Raw genomic sequence first — 16,642 nt, forward strand, 5'->3', positions numbered from 1 at the left:
GGTTACTACCACTACAGATCTGTTGTGTTTAAAAGAAAATAAATAAACTCTCTCCCCCCTCTCTCATATATGTATATACATATATATACATACACACATATATGCAGGTATGTATACACTTCTTTCTTTTTTAAGTATTTAGCAGCCAGGGGAAGTTTGAGAAGCTGCCCACATAAGTATTTCTGAAGTTGTCTTGTTGGTTTTTAAGTCGACCAATTTCTGTTTTACAGTGCCTGAAAATGACAACAAAGCGAAATTTGTTTGTACGGCTGGTGCCATGTCGCTGTCTTCGTGGAGAGGAGGAAATGGTCACTATGCTTGATTATTCTCACTGCAGTCTGGAACAGGTGCCTAAGGAGATTTTTACTTTTGAAAAGACCTTGGAAGAGCTCTATTTAGATGCTAATCAAATCGAAGAGCTTCCAAAGGTATGTGGTTTTCCTTTTAGTTACATTTATTAACTCTGTTACTTCATCAGCATTGTAGAAGCTAATAGTGTCTAGTTTCATGGTTCAGCTTTTAGGCTGCAGTTTGCCAAACACTTTTAAGTAAATATTGGTCACAGAAGAAGCAACCCTGGTAGGAGGAATGTTTATGCATTCCAGCTTGACTAGTTTGCTGTACTGAATTGGGACGAAACTGCTTAAATAACTGATCCAGCCCAAGCGAGGTACCTAGCAGAAGAGGCAGGCTAATTTATTTCTGTGGCAGTGTCTGCTCAATTTGACTAACTGTATTCAACAAATTGCTGCATTATTTTGAATCTCTGATAACACGTGAAGATTAGAAGAAGAAAGATTAATGTCTTGTTCAGATCTCTGTGCCCGCAAAGGACAACTACGGTCCTAAGTATCTATTCACTTGAAGTCCTGCTTTCTTCTTCGGTATGTGACTGAAGAGACTTTCTGAAGTATCTCAAATTAAGTTCAAAAACTAGAGAGCTGGAATGCCGCTGATTACATCTTTATTATAGAAATTAATATTTGTTGTTTGTTCTGGAATCTGAGGACAAATTGCACACTGAATTAACAGCATACTAGAGAAAAGAATGAAAATTTGTGCCAGTGAGACTTTTGGGAAGTACAAAGTGATCATTACAGTAGACTTGTTTCCATTACTAGGCCCTACCTTGATGGAATTAAAGACTTAATAGTTAGATTAAAACTTAATATTCTTTTGTCACAATTGTGTGCAAATCTTCACTGTCATGCAGGACAACTGTGGAATGGTTTGTTAGATTTCTGGAAAGTTTCCTATAATCACTTCAGGTTTTGCTGGTTTGGATTTTTTGAAAGACAAATGAAGCTAATAAGGAAATAACCGTCAAGTCACTATCCTGAAATTGCTTTATCAGAAGCCCTGGATTCAAGTAAAGCTGAGTGCTTTTGAAATCCCCTCCCCCGAAATGCTTCTGAGAAGCCATCAATGAAAATCTGTATTTGTACATTGAACAGAGCTAATAACTCTAGGGTTTAGTAGCTTGCTTCTAAAGACTTTGTATTGAGATTTTTTTCAGATGATTTCAGAACTTCATTCCTGTCTCTCATTCTTTATTTACGAAGGATAAAATTGAATGCTTAAAAAACCAGAATAAAATACCTTTCTGTCCTGGTTCCGGCGGGGATAGGGTTAATTTTTCCTGGTATTCCATGACATGTGAGCCATGCCCACCCTGAGCTGCCAGGGGAGGGGGCAGGGGGAGGGGGCAGGAAGTCACCGCTTGGAGCTTGGAGCTGGGGTCCTGAGCTGCCATTATTGTTGTTGTTTGCTTGTTCCCTTTGCTGTTCTGTTAAACTGCCTTTGTCTCAACCTGAGAGTCTTGCCTTTTCTTCTGATTCTTCCCGTACTGGGAAGGCCCGAGCGAGCGGCAGGTGGTTCTTTGTTGCCGTCTGAGGCCAAACCACGACAGTCCTTTTTGGCGCCCAACGTGGGGCACGGAGGGTTGAGATAATGACAGAATCCAACTAGAGCTGGGAAAAAAGAATTTGTTGTATGCATTTATTTCATTAGGTAAATAGTCGCTGGTCACCATGTTGCTTGGTTTGTTCTCATGGCTGTGTTATGTAAATTCCTATATGGCTTATGTACTCCCTGCAATGCTGTTTATCACCTCTGGGAGAGGGACGAGGATTATCATTCTGCTGTCCTGTGCGATATCGGTTTATGATATGATAACATCACTGTTCAGACAGTTACTTTGGGGCGTTTATGTGGTATTGCTGTCCTGCCCGTACCTTGGGCACCGTCTCTCAGAATTTATTAATAATTACACCCAGTCTGTGGGGGAAACAGGGGGGGACACTTTCCCCAGCTCTTTTGCCTCCCTTTTCTCCTTCGGGTCAGGTATGACAGCTTTTGAGAATTTTGAATATCCTTGGGATGTTCAACTCAGCCTGGTCCTATTGTTATGTCTCCTGAATGTGTTCCAGGTCCTGTTTAGGGTTAAGCAGCTATTTAAGACTACCACCCGGAGATCTGCTCCGAGGCTGGATAGTCAGGGGTGGCAGGGCATGTGGGAGAACATGGGCAGGTACCTAGAGAGCTTCTCACCTCCAATGGTCTGGAAAGGTGAAGAGGGACCAACGGTGGATGAGGTGGCTGGCCGGCTCCGGCGATATGAAGAAAGTCTCTCTTCCCCCCTTGTCTCAGCTGTGGAGAAACTGTCCCGGAAGGTCCAGCAACTCAAAGAGAATATCTCCTACTCCCCACCTGCATGGGCCAGCGTCTCAGCTATTAGGAGCAGGCATTTCCCCACTCGAGAGAGAGAGTACAGAGGGTACACACCACGAGGCACCCTGTGGTTCTACCTGCGTGACCACGGGGAGGACATGAGGAAGTGGGATGGACAACCTACTTGGATCCTGCGGACACTGGTACACAGGAGTTGCAAGGAAGGACAACCGCAAAAGGGGATCCCTCCAGGAAAAGTGCTGCCCTGGTTTCCAGTGGGCAGTTCCCCAGACAGAGCAGAAGGCCTGATCTTGCTTCTGATCCTCTTGAAGGAACTTCCAAGTCATTTCTGCAAGAAGTGAGTAACGGATACTCTGACCAGTATTAGAGGGGCCCTGCCTCCGGCCAGGTGGAGGAAAGGGACAACCGGGTTTATTGGACGGTGTGGATTCGATGGCCTGGCACATCAGACCCACAGGAGTATAAGGCTCTAGTGGACACGGGTGCACAGTGTACTGTAATACCATCAAGCTATAGAGGGGCAGAACCCATTTGTATTTCTGGGGTGACAGGGGGGTCCCAAGAGTTGACTGTACTGGAGGCGGAAGTGAGCCTAACTGGAAATGAGTGGCAAAAGCATCCTGTTGTGACTGGCCCAGAGGCTCCATGCATCCTTGGCATAGATTACCTCAGGAGAGGGTATTTTAAGGACCCAAAAGGGTACTGGTGGGCCTTTGGAGACGGAGGAAGTTAAACAGCTGTCTACAGTCCCATATGGCCGGTGCAAAAATCTAATGGAGAGTGGAGGCTAACTGTAGGCTATCATGGCCTGAATGAAGTCACGCCACCACTGAGTGCTGCTGTGCCGGACATGCCAGAACTGCAGTATGAACTGGAGTCCAAGGCAGCCAAGTGGTATGCCACAATTGATATAGCGAATGCATTCTTCTCAATCCCTTTGGCAGCAGAGTGCAGGCCACAGTTTGTTTTCACTTGGAGGGGCGTCCAGTACACCTGGAATCGACTGCCCCAGGGGTGGAAACACAGCCCCACCATGTGCCATGGACTGGTCCAGACTGCACTGGAACAGGGTGGAGCTCCAGAACATCTGCAGTACATTGATGACATCATTGTATGGGGAAACACAGCAGAAGAAGTTTTTGAGAAAGGGAGTAAAATAGTCTGAATCCTTCTGAAAGCTGGTTTTGCCATAAAATGAGGTAAGGTCCAGGGACCTGCGCAGGAGATCCAGTTTTTAGGAATAAAATGGCAAGATGGACGCCGTCAGATCCCAATGGATGTGATCAACAAAATAGCAGCTATGTCTCCACCAACTAGTAAAAAGGAAACACAGGCTTTCTTAGGCATTGTGGGTTTTTGGAGAATGCATATCCCAGATTACAGTCTAGTTGTAAGCCCTCTGTATCAAGTGACCCGGAAGAAGAATGACTTTAAATGGGGTCCTGAGCAACGACAAGCTTTTGAACAAATCAAACAGGAAATAGTCCATGCAGTGGCCCTGGGGCCAGTCCGGGCAGGACAAGACGTTAAAAATGTGCTCTACACCGCAGCCGGGGAGAACGGCCCTACCTGGAGCCTCTGGCAGAAAGCACCAGGGGAGACTCGAGGTCGACCCCCAGGGTTTTGGAGTCGGGGATACAGAGGATCCGAAGCCCGCTACACTCCAACAGAAAAAGAGATATTGGCAGCATATGAAGGGGTTCGAGCTGCTTCGGAAGTGGTTGGCACAGAAGCACAGCTCCTCTTAGCACCTCGACTGCCGGTGCTGGGTTGGATGTTCAAAGAAAGGGTCCCCACCACACATCATGCAACTGATGCTACGTGGAGTAAGTGGATTGCACTGATCACACAGCGAACTCGAATGGGAAACCCCAGTCGCCCAGGAATTCTGGAAGTGATCATGGACTGGCCAGAAGGCAAGGATTTCGGAATGTCACCAGAGGAGGAGGTGACACGTGCAGAAGAGGCCCCACCATATAATAAACTGCCAGAAAATGAGAAGAAATATGCCCTGTTCACTGATGGGTCCTGCCGGATTGTGGGAAAGCATCGAAAGTGGAAGGCTGCTGTGTGGAGTCCTACACGACAAGTTGCAGAAGCCAGTGAGGGACAGGGTGAATCAAGCCAGTTTGCAGAGGTGAAGGCTATTCAGCTGGCTTTGGACATTGCCAAGCGAGAAAAATGGCCAGTACTTGACCTCTACACTGACTCATGGATGGTGGCAAATGCTCTGTGGGGGTGGTTACAGCAGTGGAAGCAGGGCAACTGGCAGCGCAGAGGCAAACCCATCTGGGCTGCTGACCTATGGCAAGATATTGCTGCCCGGATAGAGAATCTGGTTGTGAAAGTACGCCATGTAGATGCCCACATACCAAAGAATCGGGCCACGGAGGAACATCAGAACAACCAGCAGGTGGATCAGGCTGCTAGGATTGAAGTGGCTCAGGTGGATCTGGACTGGCAACATAGGGGTGAACTATTCATAGCTCGGTGGGCCCATGACTCCTCAGGCCATCAAGGAAGAGATGCGACATATAGATGGGCTCGTGACCGAGGGGTGGACTTGACCATGGACACTATTGCACAGGTCATCCATGAATGTGAGACATGCGCTGCGATCAAACAAGCCAAGCATTTGAAGCCTCTTTGGTATGGAGGGCGATGGCTGAAATATAAACATGGGGAGGCCTGGCAGATTGATTATATCACACTGCCACAAACCCGTCAAGGCAAGCGCCATGTGCTCACAATGGTGGAAGCAACCACTGGATGGCTGGAAACATACCCTGTGCCCCATGCCACCACCCAGAGCACTATCCTGGGCCTTGAAAAGCAAGTCCTGTGGCGACATGGTACCCCAGAGAGAATTGAGTCGGACAATGGGACTCATTTCCGAAACAGCCTCATAGACACCGTGGGATTGCTTTTGCCCAAGGACCTGGGTGCACTTGGTGGGTGTTGCGGCGGAAGGATTGGGAGGTCCGATGTGTACCTCATGGGGAGCTGATTTTGGGTGAGAATAGCCAATGAATCAAATTGTGTGTTGTTGATTGCTAAGTAGCACTGCCACTGTATGTCCTCGTTACTCTAATTGCTATCAGCTGTACTACAGTAAGAATCACCCAAATTAAGGACAGATGGACTTTGATGAAAAATTGAGTAAAGCACAGGGGTGGTGGGATCAGAACTTACCTCAGCAGCTGGCGCCCAGCAATTTCCTCAAGATCTACATCTTCAGCCCACGGACTGTGTGCATGAGCCACACCGGGTGCACCAGTCACAAGCTCCAAAAATACAGCATGCAACAGGCCAGCACCACCCAGCATCTCACCTGCCCTGAGAGACTGTTCTAACAGATGGAGCCCAAAGCCATGGATTACAAGAACTCAACAGACACTTTGGAGGGATGGCCCATAAACTAAGGGCATTGTATCTGCATGAATATATATGTGTGTGTATAGATAGATGACAGGGGAAAGTGGTGGCAATTCATTGGAACCTGTAAGATCTGGGCATGGCATAGATGGTATGGAATAAGGGGTGGATAATCATAGAATCATAGAATCTTCATGGTTGGAAAGGACCTCTGAGATCATCGAGTCCAACCATACACACACAAAAAAACCCCTACAATCTCTGCCACTAGAGCATGCCCTGAAGTGCCCAATCTACATGTTTCTGAAACACCTCTAGGGATGGTGACTCAACCACCTCCCTGGGCAGACTGTTCCAGTGCCTGACCACTCTTTCAGTAAAGTAATTCTTCCTAATATCTAATCTAAACCTCCCCTGCCGCAACTTCACACAGAATCAGAATCACAGAATCTTCAGAGTTGGAAGGGACCTCTAGAGATCATCTAGTCCAACTCCCCTGCTAAAGCAGGATTGCCTAGAGCACATCACTCAGGACTGCATCCAGGCGAGTCTTGAAAGTCTCCAGAGAAGGGGACTCCACAACCTCCCTGGGCAGCCTGTTCCAGTGCTCTGTCACCCTCACCATAAAGAAGTTTTTCCATGTATTTGAACGGAACTTCCTATGTTCTAACTTGTGCCCATTGCCCCTCATCCTGTTACTGGGAACCACTGAAAAGAGTCTGGTACCATCCTCCTTCAACCCACCCTTTAGGTACTTGTATGCCATAATAAGGTCTCCCCTCAACCTTCTCTTCTCCAGGCCAAAGAGTCCCAGCTCTCTCAGCCTTTCCTCATAAGGGAGATGCTCCAGTCCCTCAATCATCTTAGTTGCCCTATGCTGGACCCGCTCCAGCAGTTCCCTGTCCCTCTTGAACTGGGGAGCCCAAAACTGGATGCAGTATTCCAGTTGTGGCCTCACCAGTGCAGAGTATAGGGGGAGAATGACCTCCTTCGACCTGCTGGCCACACTCTTCCCTACGCAGCCCAGGATTCCATTGGCCTTTTTGGCAACAGGGGCACATTGCTGGCTCATGGATAATTTACTGTCTACCAGAACCCCCAGATCCTTCTCCTCAGAACTACTTCCCAGCAGGTCCACCCCTAACCTATACTGGTGCCTGACATTCTTCCTCCCCAGGTGGAGGACCTTGCACTTGCTTTTGTTGAACCTCATTAGGGTCTTCTCTGCCCAGCTCTCCAGCCTGTCCAGGTCACGCTGGATGGCAGCATGGCCCTCTGGGGTGTCAGCCACCCCTCCCAGTTTGGTATCATCAGCAAACTTGCTGAGGATACACTCTGTCCCATCGTCCAGGTCATTAATGAATATACAGAACAAAATTGGACTGAGTATTGACCCCTGGGGGACACCACTGGTTACAGGCCTCCAACTGGACTCTGCGCCGCTGATCACAACCCTCTGAGTTCTGTCACTCAGCCAGCTCTCGATCCACCTCACTGTCACCTCATCTAGCCCATACTTCCTCAGCTTCCTAATGAGGATGTTATGGGAGACAGTGTCAAAAGCCTTGCTAAGGTCAAGGTAGATGACACCTACGGCTCTCCCCTCATCCAGCCAACCCGTTATAACATCATAGAAAGCTATCATCAGATTGGTCAAGCATGATTTACCCTTGGTAAATCCATGTTGACCACTTCCAATGACTTCCTGTTCCTCTACGTGTTTGGAGATGACATCCAGAATGAGTCGCTCCATTACCTTCCCAGGGACAGAGGTGAGACTAACCGGCCTGTAGTTCCCTGGCTCCTCCTTCTTGCCTTTTTTAAAGATTGGAGTGATGTCAGCCTTCCTCCAGTCCTCAGGCACCTCTCCTGTTCCCCATGACCTTTCAAAGACGATGGAGAGTGGTCTAGCAATAACATCTGCCAGCTCTCTCAGCACTCGTGGGTGCATCCCGTCAGGGCCCATGGACTTATGAATGTCCAGATTGGCCAAGTGGTCTCTGACCCGGTCCTCCTCAACTAAGGGAAAATCTTCCTCTCTCCAGACCTTCCCCCTTGCCTCCAGGGTATGGGATTCGCGAGAGGCAGCTTTAGCAGTGAAGACCAAAGAAAAGAAGGCATTCAGTAGCTCTGCCTTCTCTGTGTCTTCCACCACTAGGGAATGTCCACATAATGCCCTGGTTCCAGCGGGGATAGGGTTAATTTTCCCTGGTATTCCAGGCCATGTGAGCCATGCCCATCCTGAGCTGCCGGGGGAGGGGGCAGGAAGTCACTGCTTGGAGTGGGCTGGGGCTCCAGGGACGGGGTCGTTGATCTGCCGGTGAGGGGCGGTTCCGGGTTCTGTAATCGTGTTTGTATATTCCTCTGTCCGTGTTATTGTTGTTGTTCCCTTGTTCCCTTTGCTGTTCTGTTAAACTGCCTTTGTCTCAACCCAAGAGTTTTGCCTTTTTTCTTCCGATTCTTCCTGTATTGGGAAGGCCCGAGCGAGCGGCACGTGGTTCTTTGTTGCTGTCTGAGGCTAAACCACGACGCTTTCTTAGCCAGAAAATTATATCTTCTGAACTCTTCTTGCATTAAATCTCTTATTTATTTCCCAAATCATAAGAACTAAGCAAACATCTTCCAATGTGATAATTCTCTAAAAAATTTCTTATAGTAATCTTAAAAGAGAAAGAAAGACTATACTGTAGTGATCAAATGAATGCACGTTGGTGTTCTAGACCAGAAGAGGTTGTTAGTCTGCTTTGTCTTCCTTTTCTGTTACACGTGATTTGATTTCATGAATCAGTTCCTATATGAAATCCAGTTTTGATACATGAGTAAACTGAAAGGTGGGCAGTCTACTACTTGCCTTGATCTAGTCTAAGATTAAATTATCCACACAATTAGAAAGAACATTTGCGTTTTATTCCTTTTTCCTTTTTTTTGCTGGACTGCAGGGACTTATAATACCCTACACTTGCTTCATGTTAATATATTTGTACATTGTAATAAATCATCCTTATAGGCTTATTTTTGAGAAGCTAAGCATTCTTTTTAGCTTTTAAGTTATTTTGGTCATTATTTTTTACTACCTTTTCAATTTTCATAAGAAAAAAACCATCCCATATGTAAATTCAAATACCATAAAGGAAACAAGAAGACATTAGGGAGTAGTAGACATAATAAAAATGTTTTATTTAATCATTTGATAGAAATTGTAATCTTAAAGCTATCCATAGAAGGTCTGTAAGGGAAGGCCTATAACGTTTGAAATGATCCTAGCTCTTTTGGAGCCAGAGTTTCAAGCTATGTATACCTTTTCCCTAACCCAAGCTTACTTGGTCTTTCAACTATGAAAAAGGCTTCTAATTAAGTCATCCTCTCAAATTAAGGGTGTCGTACTTATTAGGCTATCTCCAGTGTTCTGAAGCCTGATTAAGAAATTCCCACTCTTCCACTTTACTCTTTGCCCCTGGTGGTATGTTCTTATTCCTCTTTTGCAATTTGCTGCCCTTTGTATGCCCCAACACAACTGTTTTTGGGCTGTCTTGTCAACCAGATCACTGAAATGGCCTGTCAATGTATGTGTTTGGGTTTTTTGGTTGTTTGTTCGTTGGGTTTTTTTTAATTGCACCCAATCTTTTCAGAACCCCGGTGTACTTCAAAAATTGGTTCTTGCCGTATAGTTCCTCAATTAAGTTGACTGGCTGAGGGTGCAGCATGAGCAAACTCTGATGGGGAGTAAGATAGTGTTAGAAAAGGACTTCACTTTACCTGAAACACTGGTGTTGTAGCCTGTTTCAAAAGTGACTGGGTATTTGAAATGCTTTCATCTTGTGTGCTAAATCACATCTGAACAGGTATCCTGTTTATCCCAAGTGCCATGGTGTGCATTTGAGCTGAGAAGCTCAAACTGCAGCAGTTTTATTTTTCCCCGCTCACTTTGCTGTTTGGAAGAAATTGGAATTCTGTAATAAAATAGAGCTAATTTATATAACTTCTTGTGTTTACTACTTAATCACTGAATATGCAAACATTAAAAACCAACAACAACAGAAGGAACCACTACGAGGTCAGCACCCTACAAAACTCCCCTCCCTCTGCCCCCTTTTCCTTTAGGGATCTTGCAATTCCTTGTGCTGCATTTGTTTTCGCCTGACTAATCAGGGAAATTTCTAATGATTCCAGGAGTCCAGATTATTGTTTTCAGGGATGAGTTTTAAGTATATATTCTTGCTTGAAGTGCTAAAATAAAGGAATGGCTGCAAAACACATGAGCTCATCAAAGTTCTCATTCCCGTATAATATCCTAAGGTTAACTTTAACTCTTCAAAACCTTAATGATATCAACTAGTTCTAACAGGTGCACATTTCTGAGGAATTGGAAACATCAGTAGGCAGGTTAAAGTTAATTTCTTGAGCTGCCTGTCTTGCTAATTTGTCTGCTTTTGTTCTGGAGTGGTATATGCAAACATTAAATGAATGGGGCTTGTTCAATGGTTTGTGGTTGAAATAATGGCCTCATAATTGAGAAGGACCTAAGAAATTTCAGTTGAACTAAACCCATTACTAGGGTATTGATTGGGATATATTTTTTTTTCAGTCGTAGGAGACTTCCTGGTTGTTTTTTTTTTTTCCTGATCTTTTCTCAGAATTCTGTAAGAAAAGAATGCTAAACCCAGGTATTTATGAATGATCTTATCCAAAATTGCTAGGAAAATAATATTTTATCATAAATTGTTCAGATGAACCTTTTCATCCACTTTCGTACAGATATTTATTTTGTACTATCTATAAGCTTTGAGGATTACTTGAGGAATATTTTTTTCTTCTGTTCTAGTAGTATTACTTGCCCTATTTTGTCAATTTGTAAAGCTTTGGTTAAGAATCTCAAGGTACCTTGCGTATAGGAGGAGATGTGCCTCAGAGCTAATGTTTGATACAAATTATAATACATATATATACGAAAGAGGTTATACAGTTTGTTATAACCTTAGATCAAACTTTCACTAGTTTTCATCATAATTTTTGTTGGATTTTGGTGTACTTGAGCTAGGAAGCACAGAAGGGGAAAAAACCCCCAAACTTCTTGTAAGATATAAAGGAGAAGATCAAATTCTGTGTTCCAGAACTATTTGACTTTTAAAAATGTATCTCTTTTGGTTTTTTTTCTTTTTTGAAGAAACTAATTACTTCTGGGGTATCACACGGCATGTTTATCGTGGAAAATATTTTGCAATGTTTGCAGGACTATGTGTAACTACAGGTCACAATTTCTGAGATACCGAAAGGAATTTGTAGGAAGTGTTAAGCATAGTTGCTGGCTTGCAGTTTTTTGCTTTCCTAAGCATCGTAAACTTAGTCAATTTTGAAATAAACTAGTTTAATAAATAAAGATTTTGTAGCCAAAGACTCCAAATAGTCTGGCCTTCAAGCTGTAAGGTCAGAAGTTTAAAGGGATTAAAAATAAAAGCTCTAGAGGAAACTGAGAGTGAGTTGCATTCACTTTTTTCTTTGTTTCAACAGCAACTTTTTAACTGTCAGTCTCTGCACAAGCTGAGTTTGACAGACAATGATCTAACCACGTTGCCAGCATCCATTGCAAATCTCATTAATCTCAGGGAACTGGATGTCAGCAAGAATGGTAAGTCAATTCACTTACTATATAGGGGTAGCTAAAAGTCAAATCACCATTTACTGTACAAAGATACTAGTGAAAGTCTAATTTCTAGAAACTACGTAGCTAGTAAATTTTAAATTACTACTCTAAATTGCTGCTTAACATAAAATATATTCTTTTATGATTCATTTGTGATATTTGTTTTTAATTATCTCTATCAAATCGGTTTGTACTTTGAGGTGAAAATATTTCTATATTCTTTCAAAAATGCATATGCTCAAATTTATTACTTTTAGTGGCTTTCCTCATGTTTCACTATACTGAAGAGAGTTTGCACAAGAATTTGTAAAATTTTGCTGGATTCTCTGTTCTGTTTGGTTTTGTTAAAAAAAAATTGCTTTCAGTTTATTTTAATGAGCTGTCTGAAAATTGTAGTAGGACTTGGCTGCTACGCTGTCAGATTATAACCTCTGCACGGGGAGAAGTAGTGACTATGGACGATGACTGGTTCATTTGTCTGAATTGTTTAAAAACATCTATCATTCTGTGGAAGTCAGCCTTTTATAAATTTTGAAATGTTGTCAGCCAAGTATTGTATGCATGGGGTCTATCAATGGTGATGTTTTGGTAATTTGTCAGATGCGTGCAACTGTGAGGAAATTGAAATCACTTATATTGTCATCAGACTTGTTTGCGTGGCTTATTTGGGGGGGAATTCAGTTGTGCTAATTGATGAGGATCTAATAGTCTTGTCTTACTAATTCAAAGTGAAGTTAGAGGACTTCTAATTGAAATCTTATTTGAAAATAAGGATTATATAAATATGCCAAAGACTTTATCGTATCAAATTCATTGTTTTATTTGGACAGCTAGCTAATTATGACTTCACAAAACTAAGTTAGTTCTGCTTTCTTAAGAAAGTATTCCAGTTTTCGAGGTGTTGGCATTCTCCTTTATTGTCCACTGTAGCCCAATCTATACTTAAACTTTTACTTTATTATTTCCACTTAATGAACACAGCATTTAGTGTGATAAATTGACCCGATTGTCACTGCTCTGTTCCTGGTACAAGTGGATTAGTCTGTTTTAAAGAACACTGGTCTTAAACTTTTATAGTGATGCAAGACAGAGAAAGAATCATCTTTTTGTCCTAGACTGAACTGTTAAAAGGATTAACTGTTTCCAACACAAGTTCACAATGCAGAAGACTTTAAAGAAGTAAAAGGGATTTTGAGTTCTAGTGCTGGCAAATTCCTTAGCTTATGTACATAAATAGGCAGCTGGTCACTTACCAGCTAGAGAGTTAGTTGTCTGTCCAAAATAGCGTAACCTTTAGCTAAGCCTTCAGAGAGCTGCTGAAAGAGCACTTATTCCTCTGAGGCATATAAAGAATTTAAGGAGGCAGTAGCTGAATGATACACTCAGTAAACTGTGAAACTCTGTTTTCTAGGGGTTGCTTTGCTTTGTTTTTAATGCTTTTCAGTGAAACAATAGGTCACAAACTTATTTAAACTATTATATCTTATCATGGTCTGGATAGCTAGTGTTGAACATCAAAAATATTCCTGAGATCCCATGCTTATTTACTTGGGACATCTTGTCTCCCACCATTCCTGCATGCTCTGTAAAATTTAACAAACAAACAAACGAAAACAAAAAAAAACAACCCAACAAAAAAACCCACCACATCCCACCACCAGAACAAATCAGGGTGCCTGTTTATGCCTGTTGGGCAAGGTAAGAAATACTGTTGTTTATTCTGGCTTCTAATACATTTGGTAATATTTGAGACTTCAGTTTGTTGGCTTAAGTGCCTTTTCTGTTTAGCTATCTACTCTTGCAACCACAGAACATTTTTTTTTCTTGATAACTGCAAGCCTATTCTTTTCCCTTGTGTCTCCCTTTTCTCATGGTAAGAATTTACAGCTCGGTTTCTCACTGTCCATGATTGTTGTGATGTTCCTCTATAATAGAGCCAAATACAAGGGTTTTTGCTAGTTTTCCAAGACTAGTAAAACTGATTAAACATCTCTGATTCTTCCTTTTCCTTTGTTAGATTGAAATAATACAGTGTGGAAACAGTGGACTTTTTGGGAAGCACAGGGGTTGCTTTCTCTTAATTTATTAAAAAAACATTACAGGGGATTAATCACCAATCTTAGTGAAGTATGATGAGAGATGCCAAATTCTAAAATAGAGTTTGTTTTTCAGATTCCTGCAGTTGTGGCAAATGAAGGCGATAGTTCCTATATTTTTAATATATTAATATACCACAAGTGTTTTCTTCTGATGTAAATGGAGCCGAAGCATGGAGTGCAGATGCTTTTAGATCAAATATGCATTTAGTTATAAAGGTTGCATTTTAGAAGGATAGTTAGTTAGACTTTAATTTTCAAATACCAATACACATGAAATATGATAGGGTTTTTACATAAGATAGTTGAGCTGTTTATGGCACAGGCATAATGGAATGTATTGATCAAAGAGAACTACTTAATTTTCTAAAGAGCTGATAGAAAAATGAATGAAACTTCAATTTTTAAAATATGGTCAGGTTACCTCATTAATTGCAGTCCGGCTCTGCAACTAGCTCACATAGGACAGGGAGAGATCTGTTGCACAGGAGAGCATCCAGCTTTCCAAGTAGAACTACGCACATATATGCATAATATTTGTTTTGACATTTAAGTGAAAAATCAAAATTGCAGAAATTCTTCAAGATAGCAGGTGCTTTACATAAAAGGTATTAGTCTAAGAAAGCAATCTTTATGGTGTTTTAATAGCTCATAAAATGTCTTGCCTTTTTCATTTCAGATTTAAATGTCTGATTTAACATATACAATACATAAAACTGTATAATAGAGGCATGGCAGACATGCAAATGTGGATAATTAATAATATTTAATCGTATTTAATCAGAACAAAGATTCACCTAGTCTAGAGTCCTGTCTCCAACAGTGGCCAAAAGCAGAATCCTAGGAGCCAGGTTTCCCTATATGCTCCTGGTGTCCAGCACCTTTTGTTATTGGGCCTTCTTGAGCCAGACAGGGTGGAGATTTTATTCAGTAGTCTTCATTTGACTCCTCTGTCAATATATCTAGTCTTCGCATGAAGTAATGAATATATGTTTTGAGGCATGTGCTGAACTACAGAGTACAAGCTTGTAACGGCTGTATGTTCTGGAGCATACAGAAGTCTTTGTACAACTGTTTGGTTGGGAATATATTATTCATGGCTGCTGAAGAGGTTATGGCATAGATGTAGCCTAAAATATCAAACTGCCGCTATGTGTGCGGCAAGCATGAAATAGAGTTAGTTTTAACTCTGCCTCTTGCCAAGACTAAAGGCAATAAATTCTGTAGTGTTTTGGAAGTAGCGAGTGGTCCTTTTATGGCATTTTAACTTTATTCCCAAGGCTATTGTTGAGCCCTTAATATCAAAGGTGTTCCATTACTTTTTTCCAGGTACGCTTCAGCTTTAGAGCTTTTACATGAAACTTGATGCTGTCCTAGTCACAAAGATGAAATGATTCTTGAACAAATGGTACAATAAATAAACTGCATTCCTATACCAGAAATTACATCCTACATTGTATAAAGCATGAAGAGATGCCCTTTTCTCCCATCCCAGTCCTACTGGGTTACATACTAGATAAGTTGCAACAGAATTTAAGGCCTACGTAGAAAAACAAGTGTTCTATTTATGAAGCTAAAGGAAAATTTCAATTTTTTATATATATATATTTTAATCCTCTATCTCTAAGTTATTTATATATCAGCAGTTGTACAGGGAAAAAAAAACCAAAAACGAACACCAAGAAACCCCACAACTACTCCCTTCTTTACTAAATTTGTCTCCTTTAGGGGACAGTCATTTCCTCGTTGTTCTGGGATGCCAGCCTTAGATTGCATCTAGGAAAACGTGGAGGACTGCCATGGAAATATTTTTACCTTCTCTCTGAAGGGGAAAGCATGCATGTACAGTGTATGATGACATTTATAAATGGACAGAAGAGTTAGCTTTACAGGTTACTAGAACCAAGTGATTCAAAAGGCTGAAACATATGATGAGGTGACTGCCAGGGAAATCGGGCTTCCATGGAAGCCTGGGAAACGGACTTGTGTGTGTGGAGCTAGCATAGTGGGAAGTGGTGAGATGGTCCATTTTTCCCTACTCACAGGTGGTAAAAAAAAAAATCGAATTTTTAAGTTCTATACTATTCAGACCTTTGGAGGATTAAATAGCAATGTTAGAAAATAACTAGTTAAGACTAAAAGAAACATGCTGTTTTAGAAATAAAGATATCTTTAATAGTCCCTTAGATATTAGAGTGGCTCTCTTTCACTGCGATGTTACAGAAAATTTAAGAACGTCAATTTGTCAGTCTGTATTGCAGGGACTCTTAATGGAAAAATACACAAGCTAAAACCAAGAAAACAAACATATGCTCTTCCCCCCCTCCCCACATATCTGCATATAAGACTTAAGTAATTTTAAAGAATTTTGTTAATAGATGCAAATTTAGATCAAATATGGTTTTTTCAGCATTTTAAAATCATCTGCTGATTTGGCAAGCTAGCTGTGTGCCAGAAATTGAGGAGTTGGAGAATGAGAATACAGGAGAATATCTAGTCTTATGTTGCCCATCTGGTGCGTTTAGGAGTGTGGTTTGTCAATGGATTGAGAATTATTACAGTTAATAGGGAGACAGATCCAAGTTTTATTTTCCACAGGGAGAAGAGAGGAAGATCCTGAATACAAAAATAACTTGCTGTAAATTTACTATTTCTCCCCTTATGCAGGGGGCAGGCAGACAGTGGACACTTTGTTTTGTATCATCCATGATAATTGATCTGCTTCTGACTCCTGAGTTTGTAGCTTTACTGTAATGCTTCATCATATCGAGGTCACAAATTTATCCTAAATGTAGGCAGCTATATTCTCTTAAAGTTCTTTTTTCAAGTGTTTATAGTA

At 42.0% G+C, this 16,642-nt stretch overlaps 1 protein-coding gene across 11 annotated transcripts in view; it reads left to right on the top strand.

Moving 5' to 3' along the window:
- Positions 1 to 16,642, top strand: part of LOC141735600 (erbin-like) — a 169,147-nt gene that overhangs the window by 59,677 nt on the left and 92,828 nt on the right. For all 11 annotated transcript variants that reach the window (XM_074568635.1, XM_074568634.1, XM_074568636.1 and 8 more), the window contains 2 exons: positions 231 to 428; positions 11,575 to 11,692. In XM_074568635.1, coding sequence (XP_074424736.1) covers positions 240 to 428; positions 11,575 to 11,692 — 307 coding nt within the window. In that variant the 5' untranslated portion in view covers positions 231 to 239. The remainder of the gene's footprint in view (positions 1 to 230; positions 429 to 11,574; positions 11,693 to 16,642) is intronic.

This window comes from Larus michahellis, chromosome W (assembly GCF_964199755.1).
Source record: "Larus michahellis chromosome W, bLarMic1.1, whole genome shotgun sequence".
Classification (NCBI taxonomy): Eukaryota; Metazoa; Chordata; class Aves; order Charadriiformes; family Laridae; genus Larus; species Larus michahellis.